The sequence below is a fragment of the Sinocyclocheilus rhinocerous genome, unplaced genomic scaffold, assembly GCF_001515625.1.
Source record: "Sinocyclocheilus rhinocerous isolate Xijiao unplaced genomic scaffold, SAMN03320098_v1.1 scaffold475, whole genome shotgun sequence".
Classification (NCBI taxonomy): domain Eukaryota; kingdom Metazoa; phylum Chordata; class Actinopteri; order Cypriniformes; family Cyprinidae; genus Sinocyclocheilus; species Sinocyclocheilus rhinocerous.
The window spans coordinates 1626143-1641773 of NW_015646677.1; the positions used below are offsets into that span (position 1 = coordinate 1626143).

Genomic DNA, 15631 nt, shown 5'->3' on the forward strand with positions numbered 1-15631 from the left:
ACAAGTCGTGTTCAGGGCCTTAAAGCATCCAAAGTCACATTAGCACAAATGCAAAGTACTGTTTCATTTTTAATGCTAATAAAAAGAGGTTAAGAATGCTGAACTGACTGGTATTGCTACTATTACATGTATCTTGATTTAGACCCCAGTAACTTGGTTAGCTTTTTTTTTTTGTTTTACACAACCTTAACCAAAAACTTAATGCACCAAGAAAAAAAGGATCAAATCTTCTTTCTCTCTGTCAGTCCCCATATCCACAGCCAAACCACAAACCACATCACCTCTTTGTCTTTAAAAAGCTAGTTAATTGGCGCATCCTCATGGAGCATCCTTACTTTTCCACTGTCTGTTTTCATTTGCTCAATCTATTCCTCTTACCTTGCTACACTGATCGCGACGTCCATATGTCACTCATATATTCCCAGAGGAGTGAGTCACTGAGTCCAAAGTCCTGTGATTGACATTCCATCTCCATCTGGCAGGCAGGTGCAGTTCAAGTGATGTAGAAAACAAACAGAATTAAATCCCCTGCACTGAATCTTAGGTATCTGTCCACTACTCTGAAAGCCATTTGCTTTGTAAATAGACAAATTTAGCCAAGGTACTATGGGAGTTAAAAATGAGTGATCAGTAATAGCAAATGCTATTATTCATATACAGTACTGTATAAATACAAAATATACTTTATTAGGTTACACTTTATGTTAAGGTGTCCTTATTATGGTTTAATTATACATTTACTTACTATATGGTTGGGGTTAGGATTAGGGTTTGGCTTACTTGCATGCAATTAAGGATAATTAATTGTTATTATAATAGTAAGTACATGTAACATGTAACAAGGACACCTTAAAATAGACACCTTATTTCAATATTTAGCGTAACAAGGTAGGACATGCAAGTACATTTACTCACATATAGATATATGACTGTTTCCCAAACAGATTGCAGCATGCAGTTCACCTTTCTTCCTGTCAATTCTCAGCTCTTGACATTTATCTGACTTTGATTTCCTCTCTCCAATAACAGCCTCATTCCTTCAGTTTGCCCATGTTATCCCACTCCAATCATCTCATTATGGCTGACAGCAGTCACACACATGTCCTCCACCAATCAAAACACCTTCACCTCCTTCCATTGCCCTAGTCAATCTTCCCTTTAAGCCATTTAGAGTACTCCCTCAACTGTTCAATCCATCTGGCCACCCATCCATACCTTACATCGCTGGGAAGGGATTCATAAATCATAGCAAGATGGTGAGCTGTCATTATTGTGTTAGGACCGCCATAACTCAGAGCTATTTCAGGCATATGTTTTGTGCAAGCAGTGAGATAAACCAAGAAAATAACAAATGGCCTGCAAAGCTAATGACAAAGAAGAACTGTTTTGAATTGATGCCATACTGGCCACTTTGGTAAAAAATTATATATGCTGCCTATCCATTCAACACTACGCTGGAACACAATGATGTCTCAGTTAAGGTCTCACACAGTTATGGTAAACAGGAAATCAATTTGTCAATTAAACCTTCAAGGGTCCATTATCATTTACTGATTGTCTTGTTTACAATCCAATAACATGATGCTATCAGCATTTCTATAAACTCTCAAGCTCGACCCAGTCACTTTCCAACTGCACCTCGTCAGGTTTCTTGTAATAGCATCTGAGGACAGCATGCACTAGACAGAGACAGACTTCAAAACAAAGAAAGCAGTTTAATTGCTTCTACAGTTTCAGAGCTGCATCCTGCTGTATTTGTGATCTAGCATGTACCCTAAAACACTGTTAAAACCTACAGACAAAAAGCTTTCCTTGTAAGGCAGCGTGTTTAAACAAGTTGCCTAATGGGAGATTTGTTAGACAACTTTCTACGCTGGATGCCAGAGAGGTGCACAAACAGATAATATCATATCAGACCCTGGCTGTTCATGTTATACCTTGAGTGGGTGGAGGGAAGGCATAAAAGCTGAGCATCCAGCGAAAAGAACGGACAGGTGCTGTTAGAGCAGTCTAATTGTCTCATCTTGGATGGTGACGCTAATGCAAAGATGTCTCTGTAATCCATTAGCTGGGTGAGACGAATCCAAATATGACCCTCACTTTGACATGCTAAATAATTCAATGGATGGAAAACATATTACTGAATCATATTTTGACACAAAGAGAATAAGACTACAGCTCAGGTTGCCTTTTAAGGAATCTCATAACTGACTGATTTGGAACTCTAACAGGAAGCAACTCACAAACAGAGCTTATGCAAGTGGTAAATGCAAAAATCAGCATGCCCTCCTTATGCACAATGGGAAACTACTGTCCGCCTGCATTGATTTAGCTTCATTTGAAAACAATATTCAAATAGAAACCAGGAAAAAATACCTTGCTGATCTTCACTGGAATTTATCCCACAGGGCCTGGGACTCAATAATGAAGCATGTGTTTACTGTATCACACAAACTTGGAATAAGAGCACACTGAATTTGCATTGCACTATTTATCTGTCCATATGACATCTAGGCAAATATACAAACAAAAGGTCAACAGAGTACCAGTCAATATGAATCTGATATTACAGCCATTAAACCCATGACCGAAAACAAATTCTCTCATTTCAGATAGTGTCCACAACCACATGAATTCCAGACAATAATATGCCAATGCTCTATGTTCTCATTTTACTTTTGAAATGTGGCTTTTCTAGTGAAACAAGATTGTCAACATGGAAAAAAATCTGTGGGGCAGGCTTTAATTTGATGCAACAGAAATTGATTGGATCATGAAAGGTGCTCTCTATATGACAGAGAGGGGTTGAGGGCTGACGTCACCAATACGTCCTGGAGATTGCATTAAGAAAGTAAATGGGGTCAACTTTGATTTCATGTCTACTTTAAGCTCTATGAGATTATTATAATGCACTCGGGTCACTATTGGAACTAAAGTCACTTGTACATGCGATTCGGGTCAGGCGTTAATCAAGGGGGTTTCAACGAAGCATAACCTAAAATATCTCCAAAGCAGGTCAGACAATTTCAGAACCAGTTTTAGATGGTCCTCGCACCTGCGTTGCAAACTCAGCAAAACATTTAGGCCACAAGAACAGGGCTGACCTGGAAACCGTACAAGATTGAACTAATGCCATTTACACAAAAGTGGAAGATGCTATAGCTTTTGAATAATTGCCATTAGTGTCCTAAAAACAGGAATACAAAATTCAACATTGCCAAATGCCCAAACAACCAAATCCTATATGAAAAACTGCCATGATGTTAGAAAAACAGGAACACTTAAAAGGGGCTTTCACACCACGTAGTTCTATGAACCTAGCTCTAGGAACTAGCTAGAAGGGTCGATCCTAGAGAACCAATTTCTCCCTCGGGCCGTTTTCCTGGTTGCATTTGCACCGGCAGCAGGAACTCTGAAGCGGCCGACAGCGACGTCTTAATGCACGCCATTTACGAACGTCAACAACCGGTGAATGGAAGACGCCGTGATCGGAGCTGTTTTTGTTGTGTGTCATGGGTTTCGTGATAATGGAGATGGAATGTAAATGCACAATTTACGCGATTGAAACAGCAAAAACTGGGCTAAGAGATGAAATTTTCAATGACAACTTGCAGTGTTACATATCATCGAGGCAGAGAAAAGAACACAACGCTGCAGACAACAGGTAAATGCCGTTATCGTTGTTTTCCAGGTTCGTGGAAATTTTATATGCATGTAAATTTTATAAAATATTTTAACATGGCTTTTTAAAAATGGCAAGTAGCCGGTGTTTTGTATGCGTTTGGCCAATCAGTGTACACTGCGTCACAGATAGTTCCTATAGAACTGTTTTAGACCCTGCTCTTAAGTAGGAGCTAAATTAGTTCCCCCAAATGGAGTTCCTACATCTAAATATTAGTGCTGGGCAATGATTAATCGCATCCAAAATAAAAGTTTTTGTGTACATAATATATGTGTGTGTACTGTGTATATTTATTATGTATATATGAATACACACACATGCATGTATATATTTAAGAAAAATATGTTTCATTTATATATTAAATATATTTATATATTATATAATTTAAATGAATATAAATATATACATGCAAATATTTTCAAAAAATATGCTGTATGTGTGTGTCTTTATATATACATAATAAATATACACAGTACACATATATTATGTAAACAAAAACTTATTTTGGATGCGATTAATCATTTGACAGCACTAATTTATATATAACAAATTATATGAAGATAAATATATACATGTAAATATTTTAAAAATATATACTGTATGTGCGTGTATTTATATATACATAATAAATATACACAGTACACACATATATTATACAAACAAAAACTTTTATTTTGGATGTGATTAATCATTGCCCAGCACTACTAAATATGTTCTTAATTCCTGCGGTGCGAACATGCCAAAAAGCGAGAACTTCCGCTAATAGTTCTAGGAACTATGAAAAGGTTCCTCTGGTGCGAAAGCGCCTTATGGTTTCATGAAGAACCTTTAACATCCATGGAACGCTTCGTTTCCACAAAATGTTCTTTATAGTGGAAAATGGTTCTTTAGATTATTAATTTTCTTTAGAACAATTGGAAGTTTTTTTTTTTTTTGTTTTTTTTTAAGAACTGTTCATTGAAAGGTTCTTTGGAGAGCTCAAAATGGTTCTTCTATGGCATTGCTGCAAAAAAAAAAAAAACTTTATTTTTAAGAGTACTACACCAACTTGCTTTCTGATTAGCCGTCATGGACGTGATACAACCCAATAAAGACAACAGAGGTAAAGTGTTGCCCAAGTGTTGTGTTTCTGTTGCCTCGTGCAGAATGCCCCATTATGAATAAATGTTTTGAAGGACACGAGAGATGAGTAAAGTAGACGCTCATCGTGATAGGTCACTCACCCAGCTCGTTGAGGCTCTGGGCAGCTTTAGTGATCTCTCTGCTGCCCCCCTGCAGTTGCCCCTGCAGTCGTTTGCTCAGGTACAGGATGCGAATAATCCTTCTCAACAGGTCACACGCCACCTGCCAGACAGAATAAGATAAGACTTCTCATTTCTGCATTCATCAAATAACATAATGACTTGTGGGTCTATGATTGCCAGCACAAGCAAATATCAATGATAAGGTAATGACAGTGATGTCTACATTATGATAAAGTGAAATCCTCCATCTAAAAATTTACCATGGCAACCATAGTTTCCATGATATAGACTGAACCTACAATAAAACTGGAAATCTGGTATTAGTGACTCATATTTCATGCTACTAGTGTAAAATCATGGTATTAATATCCATGATTATGATCCCGTATGATCCCTTGTAACACACATTTTGTGCTACAGACAAGAAGGATATATAGTGTGGCTTGTTAAAGGGATAGCTCACCCAAAAATGAAGATACCACAAAAGAAGATCATTTGGTAACCAAACAGTTGCTGGTAACCATTGACTTCCATAGTATGAAAAAATACTATAGAATCAATGGCTACCAGCAACTGTTTGGTTACCAACGTTCTTCAAAATATATTCTTTTGTATTCAACAGTAGACAGAAACTCATACAGGTGAGTAAATGATGACAATTCACTTTTGGGTGAACTATCCCTTTAAGGAAAAGCGTGGTGTTACTAATCAAACTTATCATTTTTGTCTGCAAGACTAATAATGGATGAAACATAGACCTAAATTGAAGGAGGGACCTGACCTACATCTAGAGACCAATTGGGGGTCTTTTTTAAGGGTCTTTAACTAGGATAATAGCATTTTTTCCCCTCGCACAAATCTTTGCTAATAGACTCAGAATTAATTTTTAAGTGGTGCTTTAATCAATTTTGGATTAATTTAATTAAGGAGAAGGATGTGCATCATCTCACAGGGTTGTTTTAACACTAGAATATGCTATCAATTAATCATCAATGCATTTCACACACATAATATACTACAAACAGGCATGAATAAACATTTAGTTCACACCCTAACAGCCAACAGACACTATATTATAAAAAATAAATAGGAAATGCTTGTAAAGCAATGCGTTTGTGCTAAAATCATGCAACTGAGCCACACATTCAGTATAGTGTGGCGACGATCAAGCCTGTGGGCAGACAGCAGGTGGATGAAGGACTCGTGGAGGTCACTCTTTTTTTGGTTTTCAGTGAATAGGTGCCGCTGAACTGTCCCAAAGGTACGTGCATCTGATTCTGTGTGTGTCTGAAACTGATTGCTTTGTCCTGGGGTGACAGTGTGTCAGATATTGTGACAGAAAAATTACAAAAGTAAAACAGGAAAAAAGAAAAAAAAAATCAGCTGTGTCCCCATCGTCAGGTCTGGTCTTATTCTTACGAGGAATAAAAATAAATTATAAAAATGCGTTGCTAAAGGCAAGGACAGGACAGACCCAGACACAAAAACAACATGGAATGAACAAAGTCTCACACTTCTGAAGCTATTTGTGCCATCAGATATAGTCAACCACAAAAATAAAATAGTACAATAAGTAGGGGAGACTAGAGCAATGTTTCATGTTTAAAAAAAATATATATGAACAATAATAATAGTGATGCATGCTTTTGCATATTCTCACACAGACTAGATATTTTCATATTTCAAACAAATATATTCTTTTATAGGTTTCAATAATTGTGACAACTTGCCCCATGCTCAACAAATGTTCATTCCGCCCCCCCCCCAATCATACAATAGCACTGGTGCAATTCCTGCATTCATGTTTTTTTTTTTTTGTGGCCTTCACGTATCTGCCAATATTTTAAAAATATTAAAGAATTGAAAGAATAAAAAGACTATGCACAGAAATAGTGACAACATGCCCTGCTCTCCTTTACAAATTTATTTCCTTTATATAGCTGCATGCAAAACCATAAACTGACGGATCATCATGGTGCTATGCTGATTAGCAAACACAAAAATGCAAATGTGTTTCTACACTTCAATAAAGCCGCACAAGAAAAGGAGCAGAAAAGGGTTTTGAGAGTAAAGGGGAGCATTTCATAACCACAGCGACCTTTCCACAGCTGTATTTCATTCATATTTAATAACAATTCCCCAAAGCCACTAAAAACCAGGACCGAAGACCATGCAAATCCACAAGACGTGTAGAGCGGGACAGCTGTGGGTATTCACATGTGTGACTGATAGAGTGTGAGAGAGACCCTTCTTTTCCAGGTCCAAATGGACTTTTATTGATTTTTTTCTGCAGACTTGAAGCTTCACTCATGATGACATCATGTGAACCGGTGGGCAGAAAGTGAACATGATAAAAGCGTGCATTTTCTTGCCTTGCAACACAAAGATACTAGCAGGTGCACAGACTTTCCTTCAGCCAAAATAGATGTTTTGAACTTTTTTTTTTTTTTACCATGACAATACATAGTAACCACATCTGTCAAGTTACATAGAGAACAAAAAGCACAGTAAAAGTAGACCATACAAGCTTCAGAAGATATGGACTATGGCACACAGGCACTACAGACTTTTTTTATTTGTTGTTTTGCTTGTGGAACTTGACAGAAATTAAAGGGGTCCTATTATGCTCTTTTACAAAGTCTTGATTTTGTTTTGGGGGTGTACTAGAACAGGCTCTCATACTAGGTTGTTCGAAAAACACATTATTTTTCACATATTTTACATTACAACACCTCTCTCCCCAGTCTGGCATGAACGGCTCGAATAGTTCCTGTATCAAATGAAGGTCCGCCTTCTGAAATACGAAAAGTGCTGTTATTGGTTAGCTGGGCCAGTGTGTGCTGTGATTGGTTAGCTGGGCCAGTGTGTGCTGTGATTGGTTAGCTGGGCCAGTGTGTGCTGTGATTGGCAGCACTCGGCGCCTGGTCGGGAAATGTCATACCCCTAACCATAGCCGCCTGCGAGCTTCTGTGTAAAAATTGCGTCAATATCAAATCAATTTGAGCGCGATTTAAACCCGGATGATTATAACCACTCTAAGTTCGTCTGTCTTGGGAAAGCTAGCGTGTCTCCGACATAGTGATAACACTCATTGCCTTCTCTAGTGCAGCTCAACCAAGGTCTCGTCCCATTCGTCGGAAAATATGCGTTGTAGTCCAAATGAGTCATTCGTTGTAGTTTTTGAAAAGTGATTTCTGTTAAATAAAATATCTCCTTTTGAAGTGGACTTTGAGCTTTGTAACTTTGCAGATCTTTTTTATGCTCAAACAGCAACATTACAGACTAACTAAAGTTGAAAAAGTGAAAAAGCATAATAGGACCCCTTTAATTTTGAAGGTCACTATGAACTGTCACTGAAGAAAAAAGACTGCAAATCTTAAATACTGCACAAAGATGCTAGTTTTATGTTCCTCGAAGGAAACAAAAGACATGAGAGTGAATAAATAAATACAAATCATTTAAGAGATATATTAAGGTCATGCTAAATACACTCTTAAAAGATTTTTGAAAGACAAATTATTTAAATTAATTTTATTTTTGGTAAAATTTTTATTCATTTATTTATTTATTATTCTTTTTAGATGTTAAAACATTTTGAAAATCTATATTTTCATTTTATTTATTTATTTATTTTTTGGATGTGATAATCTCAAATCAATATTAAAAAGCATCTATTCCGCCAGAATTATTTTCTTTTTGTTTGTGTGCATTTCTTTTTTCCCCCCATGCTGGGTGTAATACAGAATCTGTCTTGACTGCAAACAATTGTGAAGCCAGGGTTGTCTCTATCTCCGATGTCGAGCCAATAAACATGGAAATCATGCCTCTGAGCGAAGGCGCAGTGTTTGTAAAGCAGAGCAATGAAGAAATGATAGTTCTGCAGAATGTCTCTGTTGGAATATCCAGGGATAGACAGATATGAGATGACAAAACGAGATATAAAAGTAATAAAATAACCTGTAAGCGGGCGAGCTGGGCTGTCCGCGCCACAATCTTATTGTAAGGGTCAACAATTTTGGTTCTTATCCTAAGAAAGGAAGGAAAGAGAAAAAAGAAATGCATAAATAAAATACTGCAAAGCAGTCTGACTAATTGGTGCTTGCAATTTTCAATTTATAGCACAAATAGCACATTTTCTGATATCTATTAATCATGCATGTGACCACCACTTTTTTAAAAACATGGATCATTTCAATGCCTTCAATGGAGTCATTTACCTGTCCACAGCACTCTGGAGAGCTGCAATTCTGGTCTGCATCATTTGTAAGACACCTAGAAGCAAAAACACCCACAATTTCCATGCTCAGAATGAGCTGAATTACATCCACTGTGCAAGAATTTGAGATGTGACAAGGGATTCCCCTGGTGGACAGCTGCTGAAACTGCACGTACATTCAATTCCATTCACATTTATTTGTATAGCGTTTTTCACAATACATATCGTTTCAAAGCAGCTTTACAGAAAACGCGTTTTTCTACATTACAATTAATTACAATCTGTTATCAGAAGTGACTGTGTCAAAGTAATGTCCATGCATACAAATGATGCAGCTGGTTAACGTCACATAATCATTTAAGCAAAAACAATGAATGCATTAAAGCTTTGATTACATGTTGTGATCATAATGATTGCAATATAAAGAAAATTTGGCAGTTTTGTATGCTGATTTAAAGTTGGCATCATCTGAAGTCATTCCAATTCATCAGAGTGATTTAATGTTAATTATTTTTCTTAGATTATAAAGCTGAGACAACTATAGGCAAGTCGTATAGATGATTCCCCTGAAAACTGAGGAAAAGTTGCACACTGCATCTTCTATATATGTCATCTCAGAATACTTCAAATGTAATTTTTATATGCTTGTGAAATATCCATTTCCTACAACTTCAAATGAGGCATCATGCAGATAAAAATGGATTTGAAACTAATATTATTAGATCACATAATAAACTGAATGCAACTGATGATTGGGATCTTAAATTGTAAAGCAGATAATGAAGTATTACCTTCAAGAGATTCGATCCCTGTTGCCTGAGCTAGTAGATCCTCATGTCTAGCCACTACCTGTGATCAAAAACAACACAAAATATTGGTATGCAATTTATAATGCGTGTTATAATTGATAGTTTTTTTAATGTTCATGTAGTTTCCAGTGCTTAGAGATGACCTATAAAGCATTAAGGCGCTTTCTAACTTTCTGAACATGATGCTAACATGGATCTGCACTGAAAGCTGCTCATCCTGACAGGTGTGACTCGCCTGGCAGTGCAGCTCTTTGTCCAGCTGACTGATGCCCTCTGCCAGCTTTGCCAGCTGCTCTGCAATGACAGCATGATGAATGGCTTGAGCTGTGTATGTCTTTACATCGAAATCCTCTTTAAGGAAATCAGTGTAGCACTCTGGAAGGAAAAGGATCAGGATTTGTAAAACACATAACAGGAGATCGCATTACCTGTGTTCTGACGATTTGTGCTACCCTGTCAGATTTTGCTACGTCCCATTAAAACAGATGGTAGCATAATTCGATAGCGAAAAGTGCTACCTATCAGATTTTGCTTCCAGCATGATATTAATAAGGTGTGAGGCTTTATTAACATGTACACCTACCCCAACCCTAAACCTACCCTTACAGTAGGATAAATACAGTGTTGGTAGCATAATCTGATAGGTAGCATTATTTGTCAGAACACCTGCTACATTACAATACACAGGGTATTTGTGTTACTGTGCTATTACTGCAGCTAAAGGCGCCGATCGAGATGATTAATCAGCCTGGTTAACGTACAAACACATGCACACATACAATTCAAAAAGAGAAATCCTATTAAAGCTGGATTTACCATCTTTCAGCAGTGAATTCGCTGTTGATTCCAGACTAGCCTCCATCATTGCCACTTCATCAGTGACGTACAATCCCTGCGTCACAACAGGAATGGAGAGCAACGGCGATTGGTCATGAATGTTAATTAGTTTTACTGACGTCACATCATTGTAAATTCGCGAACGGACACAATTTTATGCTAATGTTAATTTAACTCATTTTAGAAAGTGTTCTCATGTATTCTGTTCAATTATGTAAATTATTCATGACATTATCAATGTAAATAAATACGAATTTCGTTTCTTGTGGATACGAGGTCAAAGGTTAAACACACCCACCAACATTGAGACAGGAAGTGAGAAGCTACGCATGTGAATCTCATGAAGCCGGTTGTATCCACGCGTGTTTTATTCTTAATGTTTACTATTCAGAACTCGCTTTTTTAACGAAATACATGCGTCCTGTTTGTAATAAAAATGGAATACATTTTAATACGGAATTTAATATTGAGTATTTGAACCGCACGCTTTTCCAATGACTTCTTAGAACTGTAAGTTGCGGAAATCATGACAGAGGTCCACAGTAAAATCCCAGTGGACAGTGACAGTGGGAATATCATGGACCTGTTTAACAGGGGAAGGCCAGTCAGAGCGTGTGCACCCATGGTCCGCTACTCGAAGTAAGAGACAACACTGAACTGATTCCTGTAATGTAGGCGGATGTTGTATGTGTTGTTCTGATACGAATGGTTTTCTGTGTTGTTTATTCCTGATTTTTCAGGTTGGCTTTCAGATGTTTGGTGAGGAAATATGACTGTGATGTGTGTTTCACCCCAATGATCATTGCAGCTGATTTCATGCGCTCTGCAAAAGCTAGAGACAGTGAATTCACCACCAATAACAGTAAGCTTTTTCAACTAGTTGTCCTCTAAGCCAGTGGTTCTCAACTGGTTTTACTTTATTTTACATCGTACATCAAAATTGTCATGCTGTATTAAAGTAATTTATCATACAAAAGTAAACAAAGCATGTATTTATTTACTTATTTATTTATAAATAAATTATTAATTAATTAATTACTATTTTTTATATGATCATCACAAACAAATATTCCATCAAATATTCTACTAGAATGTTTTTATTTTTGTTTGTGTGCATTTCTTTTCTGGGGGGTTTATTACAGTATTACAGCATGGCATTGTTTAAATAGGAAAATGTATATACATTTTGGTAATGCATAAAAATTGCCAGCTTAACATATGCAAAAGCGGTTGGCCAGATATTATTATTAACTATATAATCAAGTGACAGTAGAATCTATGCTAAAATAACAAAGTTTGAGCATGCAAACTTTAACATTAACAGCAAGAATTAAGTATTTATTTAATTTTGCATTATTATATGCATGTATTTTCCCTGCTGTCTGCAACAAGACTGATTATTTCAGCTAAAAAACTCTGCTCTAGGTGTAGTGAAAGTAGACAAATGGAAATCTAACAGACCTAGCTGAACCACTGCAATATTAGTGAACCTTTTCAAATATAATTTGTTTTACACACACACACACACACACACACAAATCATTAAACAGTGAAAACCATGCATCATGCATATGTTGCTGCACAGTATTAACATTTTCAGCTATTTTCTTTAATCATTTCCAGACAGGAATACATTTAATTGTCCGAATATTCTATTGGTGTAAAATTATCCTGTTTTCTCATAAACTCGTATTTGACCTCAGTGAGACTAATTTAATGCAAGGCAACCTTTTACTTTTCATTGAATCACTTGCACAGCTTTCTGCTCAGTAATTACAAATGACATTTGTTTGCTTCTTAGCTGACAGGCCCTTGATCGTCCAGTTTGCTGCAAAGGATGCACAGACCCTGGCAGATGCGGCGTGTGTGGTTTCCTCTTTCTCAGATGGGGTGGATTTGAACTGCGGCTGTCCACAAAGGTAATGCTAATATTCAGAGTATGTTTACAAAATATGTGCAAATATTTACCCTGAATGACAGTTGACACAAGATTTTTAAAGCAGTGTATTAAACATGGGATGTGGGTTGACTTTCTCAACATATATGTCAAAAAATGGCTGTGCAGGGCCAGATGTAATCTGCTGAATGTTTTGTGCATTTTTCAGTCTGAATTTAATGCAAAGCGTGGATTTAACTGTGTTAAATGGAGACAAGGGTACTAAACTTAAATTGTAATCAAATTACCCAAAATAATTAATAAACAAACACAGTAGGGGTGAAAAAATGTCCGATTTTGTAATCGACAGGTGGTTTAAGTCTATTGAAGTTTGAACATTTTCTGCACAGATTGCATTTGTAGCATCCGCAAATTTCTCTGGTTTTCGTTGCAGGTGGGCCGTGTCTGAAGGCTATGGTGCGTGTCTGATTAACAAACCTGAGCTAGTGAAAGACATGGTTCGACATGTCCGAAACCAAATCGACAATCCCAACTATGCAGTATCCATTAAAATAAGGTGAGCATATGATTTCTTGACTTTAAAATGTGCTCATGTTTGGTGAGGAAATATGACTGTGATGTGTGTTTCACCCCAATGATCATTGCAGCTGATTTCATGCGCTCTGCAAAAGCTAGAGACAGTGAATTCACCACCAATAAGAGTAAGCTTTTTCAACTAGTTGTCCTCTAAGCCAGTGGTTCTCAACTGGTTTTACTTTATTTGACATCGTACATCAAAATTGTCATGCTGTATTAAAGTAATTTATCATACAAAAGTAAACAAAGCATGTATTTATTTACTTATTTATTTATAAATTATTAATGAATGAATTACTATTTTTTATATGATCATCACAAACAAATATTCCATCAAATATTCTACTAGAATGTTTTTATTTTTGTTTGTGTGCATTTCTTTTCTGGGGGGTTTATTACAGTATTACAGCATGGCATTGTTTAAATAGGAAAATGTATATACATTTTGGTAATGCATAAAAATTGCCAGCTTAACATATGCAAAAGCGGTTGGCCAGATATTATTATTAACTATATAATCAAGTGACAGTAGAATCTATGCTAAAATAACAAAGTTTGAGCATGCAAACTTTAACATTAACAGCAAGAATTAAGTATTTATTTAATTTTGCATTATTATATGCATGTATTTTCCCTGCTGTCTGCAACAAGACTGATTATTTCAGCTAAAAAACTCTGCTCTAGGTGTAGTGAAAGTAGACAAATGGAAATCTAACAGACCTAGCTGAACCACTGCAATATTAGTGAACCTTTTCAAATATAATTTGTTTTACACACACACACACACACACACACAAATCATTAAACAGTGAAAACCATGCATCATGCATATGTTGCTGCACAGTATTAACATTTTCAGCTATTTTCTTTAATCATTTCCAGACAGGAATACATTTAATTGTCCGAATATTCTATTGGTGTAAAATTATCCTGTTTTCTCATAAACTCGTATTTGACCTCAGTGAGACTAATTTAATGCAAGGCAACCTTTTACTTTTCATTGAATCACTTGCACAGCTTTCTGCTCAGTAATTACAAATGACATTTGTTTGCTTCTTAGCTGACAGGCCCTTGATCGTCCAGTTTGCTGCAAAGGATGCACAGACCCTGGCAGATGCGGCGTGTGTGGTTTCCTCTTTCTCAGATGGGGTGGATTTGAACTGCGGCTGTCCACAAAGGTAATGCTAATATTCAGAGTATGTTTACAAAATATGTGCAAATATTTACCCTGAATGACAGTTGACACAAGATTTTTAAAGCAGTGTATTAAACATGGGATGTGGGTTGACTTTCTCAACATATATGTCAAAAAATGGCTGTGCAGGGCCAGATGTAATCTGCTGAATGTTTTGTGCATTTTTCAGTCTGAATTTAATGCAAAGCGTGGATTTAACTGTGTTAAATGGAGACAAGGGTACTAAACTTAAATTGTAATCAAATTACCCAAAATAATTAATAAACAAACACAGTAGGGGTGAAAAAATGTCCGATTTTGTAATCGACAGGTGGTTTAAGTCTATTGAAGTTTGAACATTTTCTGCACAGATTGCATTTGTAGCATCCGCAAATTTCTCTGGTTTTCGTTGCAGGTGGGCCGTGTCTGAAGGCTATGGTGCGTGTCTGATTAACAAACCTGAGCTAGTGAAAGACATGGTTCGACATGTCCGAAACCAAATTGACAATCCCAACTACGCAGTATCCATTAAAATAAGGTGAGCATATGATTTCTTGACTTTAAAATGTGCTCATGACAAGGAGTATTCAGGGTTGCAGTGCACTTACAAGTGAAGTCAAAGTGACACAACATTACAGAGATTTACATGCAGAAAATATGAAATATGAAGCTTGTATTTTTGTTAGAAAACTTTTTTTTTTATACAAAAAATTTGTTATTTAATTTGAAAGTTGTTGAAATTGTTGGACAATTGGACTATCAATAAATTAATGTAAATAAAATAAATGTGTTTTAAACACTGTATAAAGATGTTGTCACAGAATATAACTATATATACTATATAACAGCTGTTTATATAAAGTTGGTTATTAAAGTATGTCCAACTTTATCTGCATAAGTACAGTATACTCTCATGAATATATATATACACTCACCGGCCACTTTATTAGGTACACCTGTTCAACTGCTTGGTAACACAAATTGCTAATCAGCCAATCACATGGCAGCAACTCAATGCATTTAGGCATCTAGATGTGGTGAAGACGACTTGCTGAAGGTCAAACCGAGCATCAGAATGGGGAAGAAAGGGGATTTAAGTGACTTTGAACGTGGAATGGTTGTTGGTGCCAGACGGGCTGGTCTGAGTATTTCAAAAACTGCGGATCCACTGGCATTTTCACGCACAACCATCTCTA

General features: G+C 36.5%; 2 protein-coding genes across 2 annotated transcripts in view; one reads left to right on the plus strand and one right to left on the minus strand.

The window, feature by feature from the left end:
* The window catches only part of cog5 (component of oligomeric golgi complex 5), a 78230-nt gene extending 67390 nt beyond the window's left edge, over positions 1–10840 (minus strand). The window contains exons 1-6 of the mRNA XM_016512162.1: positions 10768–10840; positions 10187–10326; positions 9934–9991; positions 9144–9198; positions 8884–8953; positions 4906–5026 (exon numbers count right to left, since the gene is read on the minus strand). Coding sequence (XP_016367648.1) covers positions 4906–5026; positions 8884–8953; positions 9144–9198; positions 9934–9991; positions 10187–10326; positions 10768–10816 — 493 coding nt within the window. The 5' untranslated portion in view covers positions 10817–10840. The remainder of the gene's footprint in view (positions 1–4905; positions 5027–8883; positions 8954–9143; positions 9199–9933; positions 9992–10186; positions 10327–10767) is intronic.
* A 240-nt stretch (positions 10841–11080) lies between these two features.
* Positions 11081–15631, plus strand: part of LOC107708020 (tRNA-dihydrouridine(20a/20b) synthase [NAD(P)+]-like) — a 5331-nt gene continuing 780 nt past the window's right edge. The window contains exons 1-4 of the mRNA XM_016512169.1: positions 11081–11427; positions 11529–11650; positions 12590–12707; positions 13119–13241. Coding sequence (XP_016367655.1) covers positions 11315–11427; positions 11529–11650; positions 12590–12707; positions 13119–13241 — 476 coding nt within the window. The 5' untranslated portion in view covers positions 11081–11314. The remainder of the gene's footprint in view (positions 11428–11528; positions 11651–12589; positions 12708–13118; positions 13242–15631) is intronic.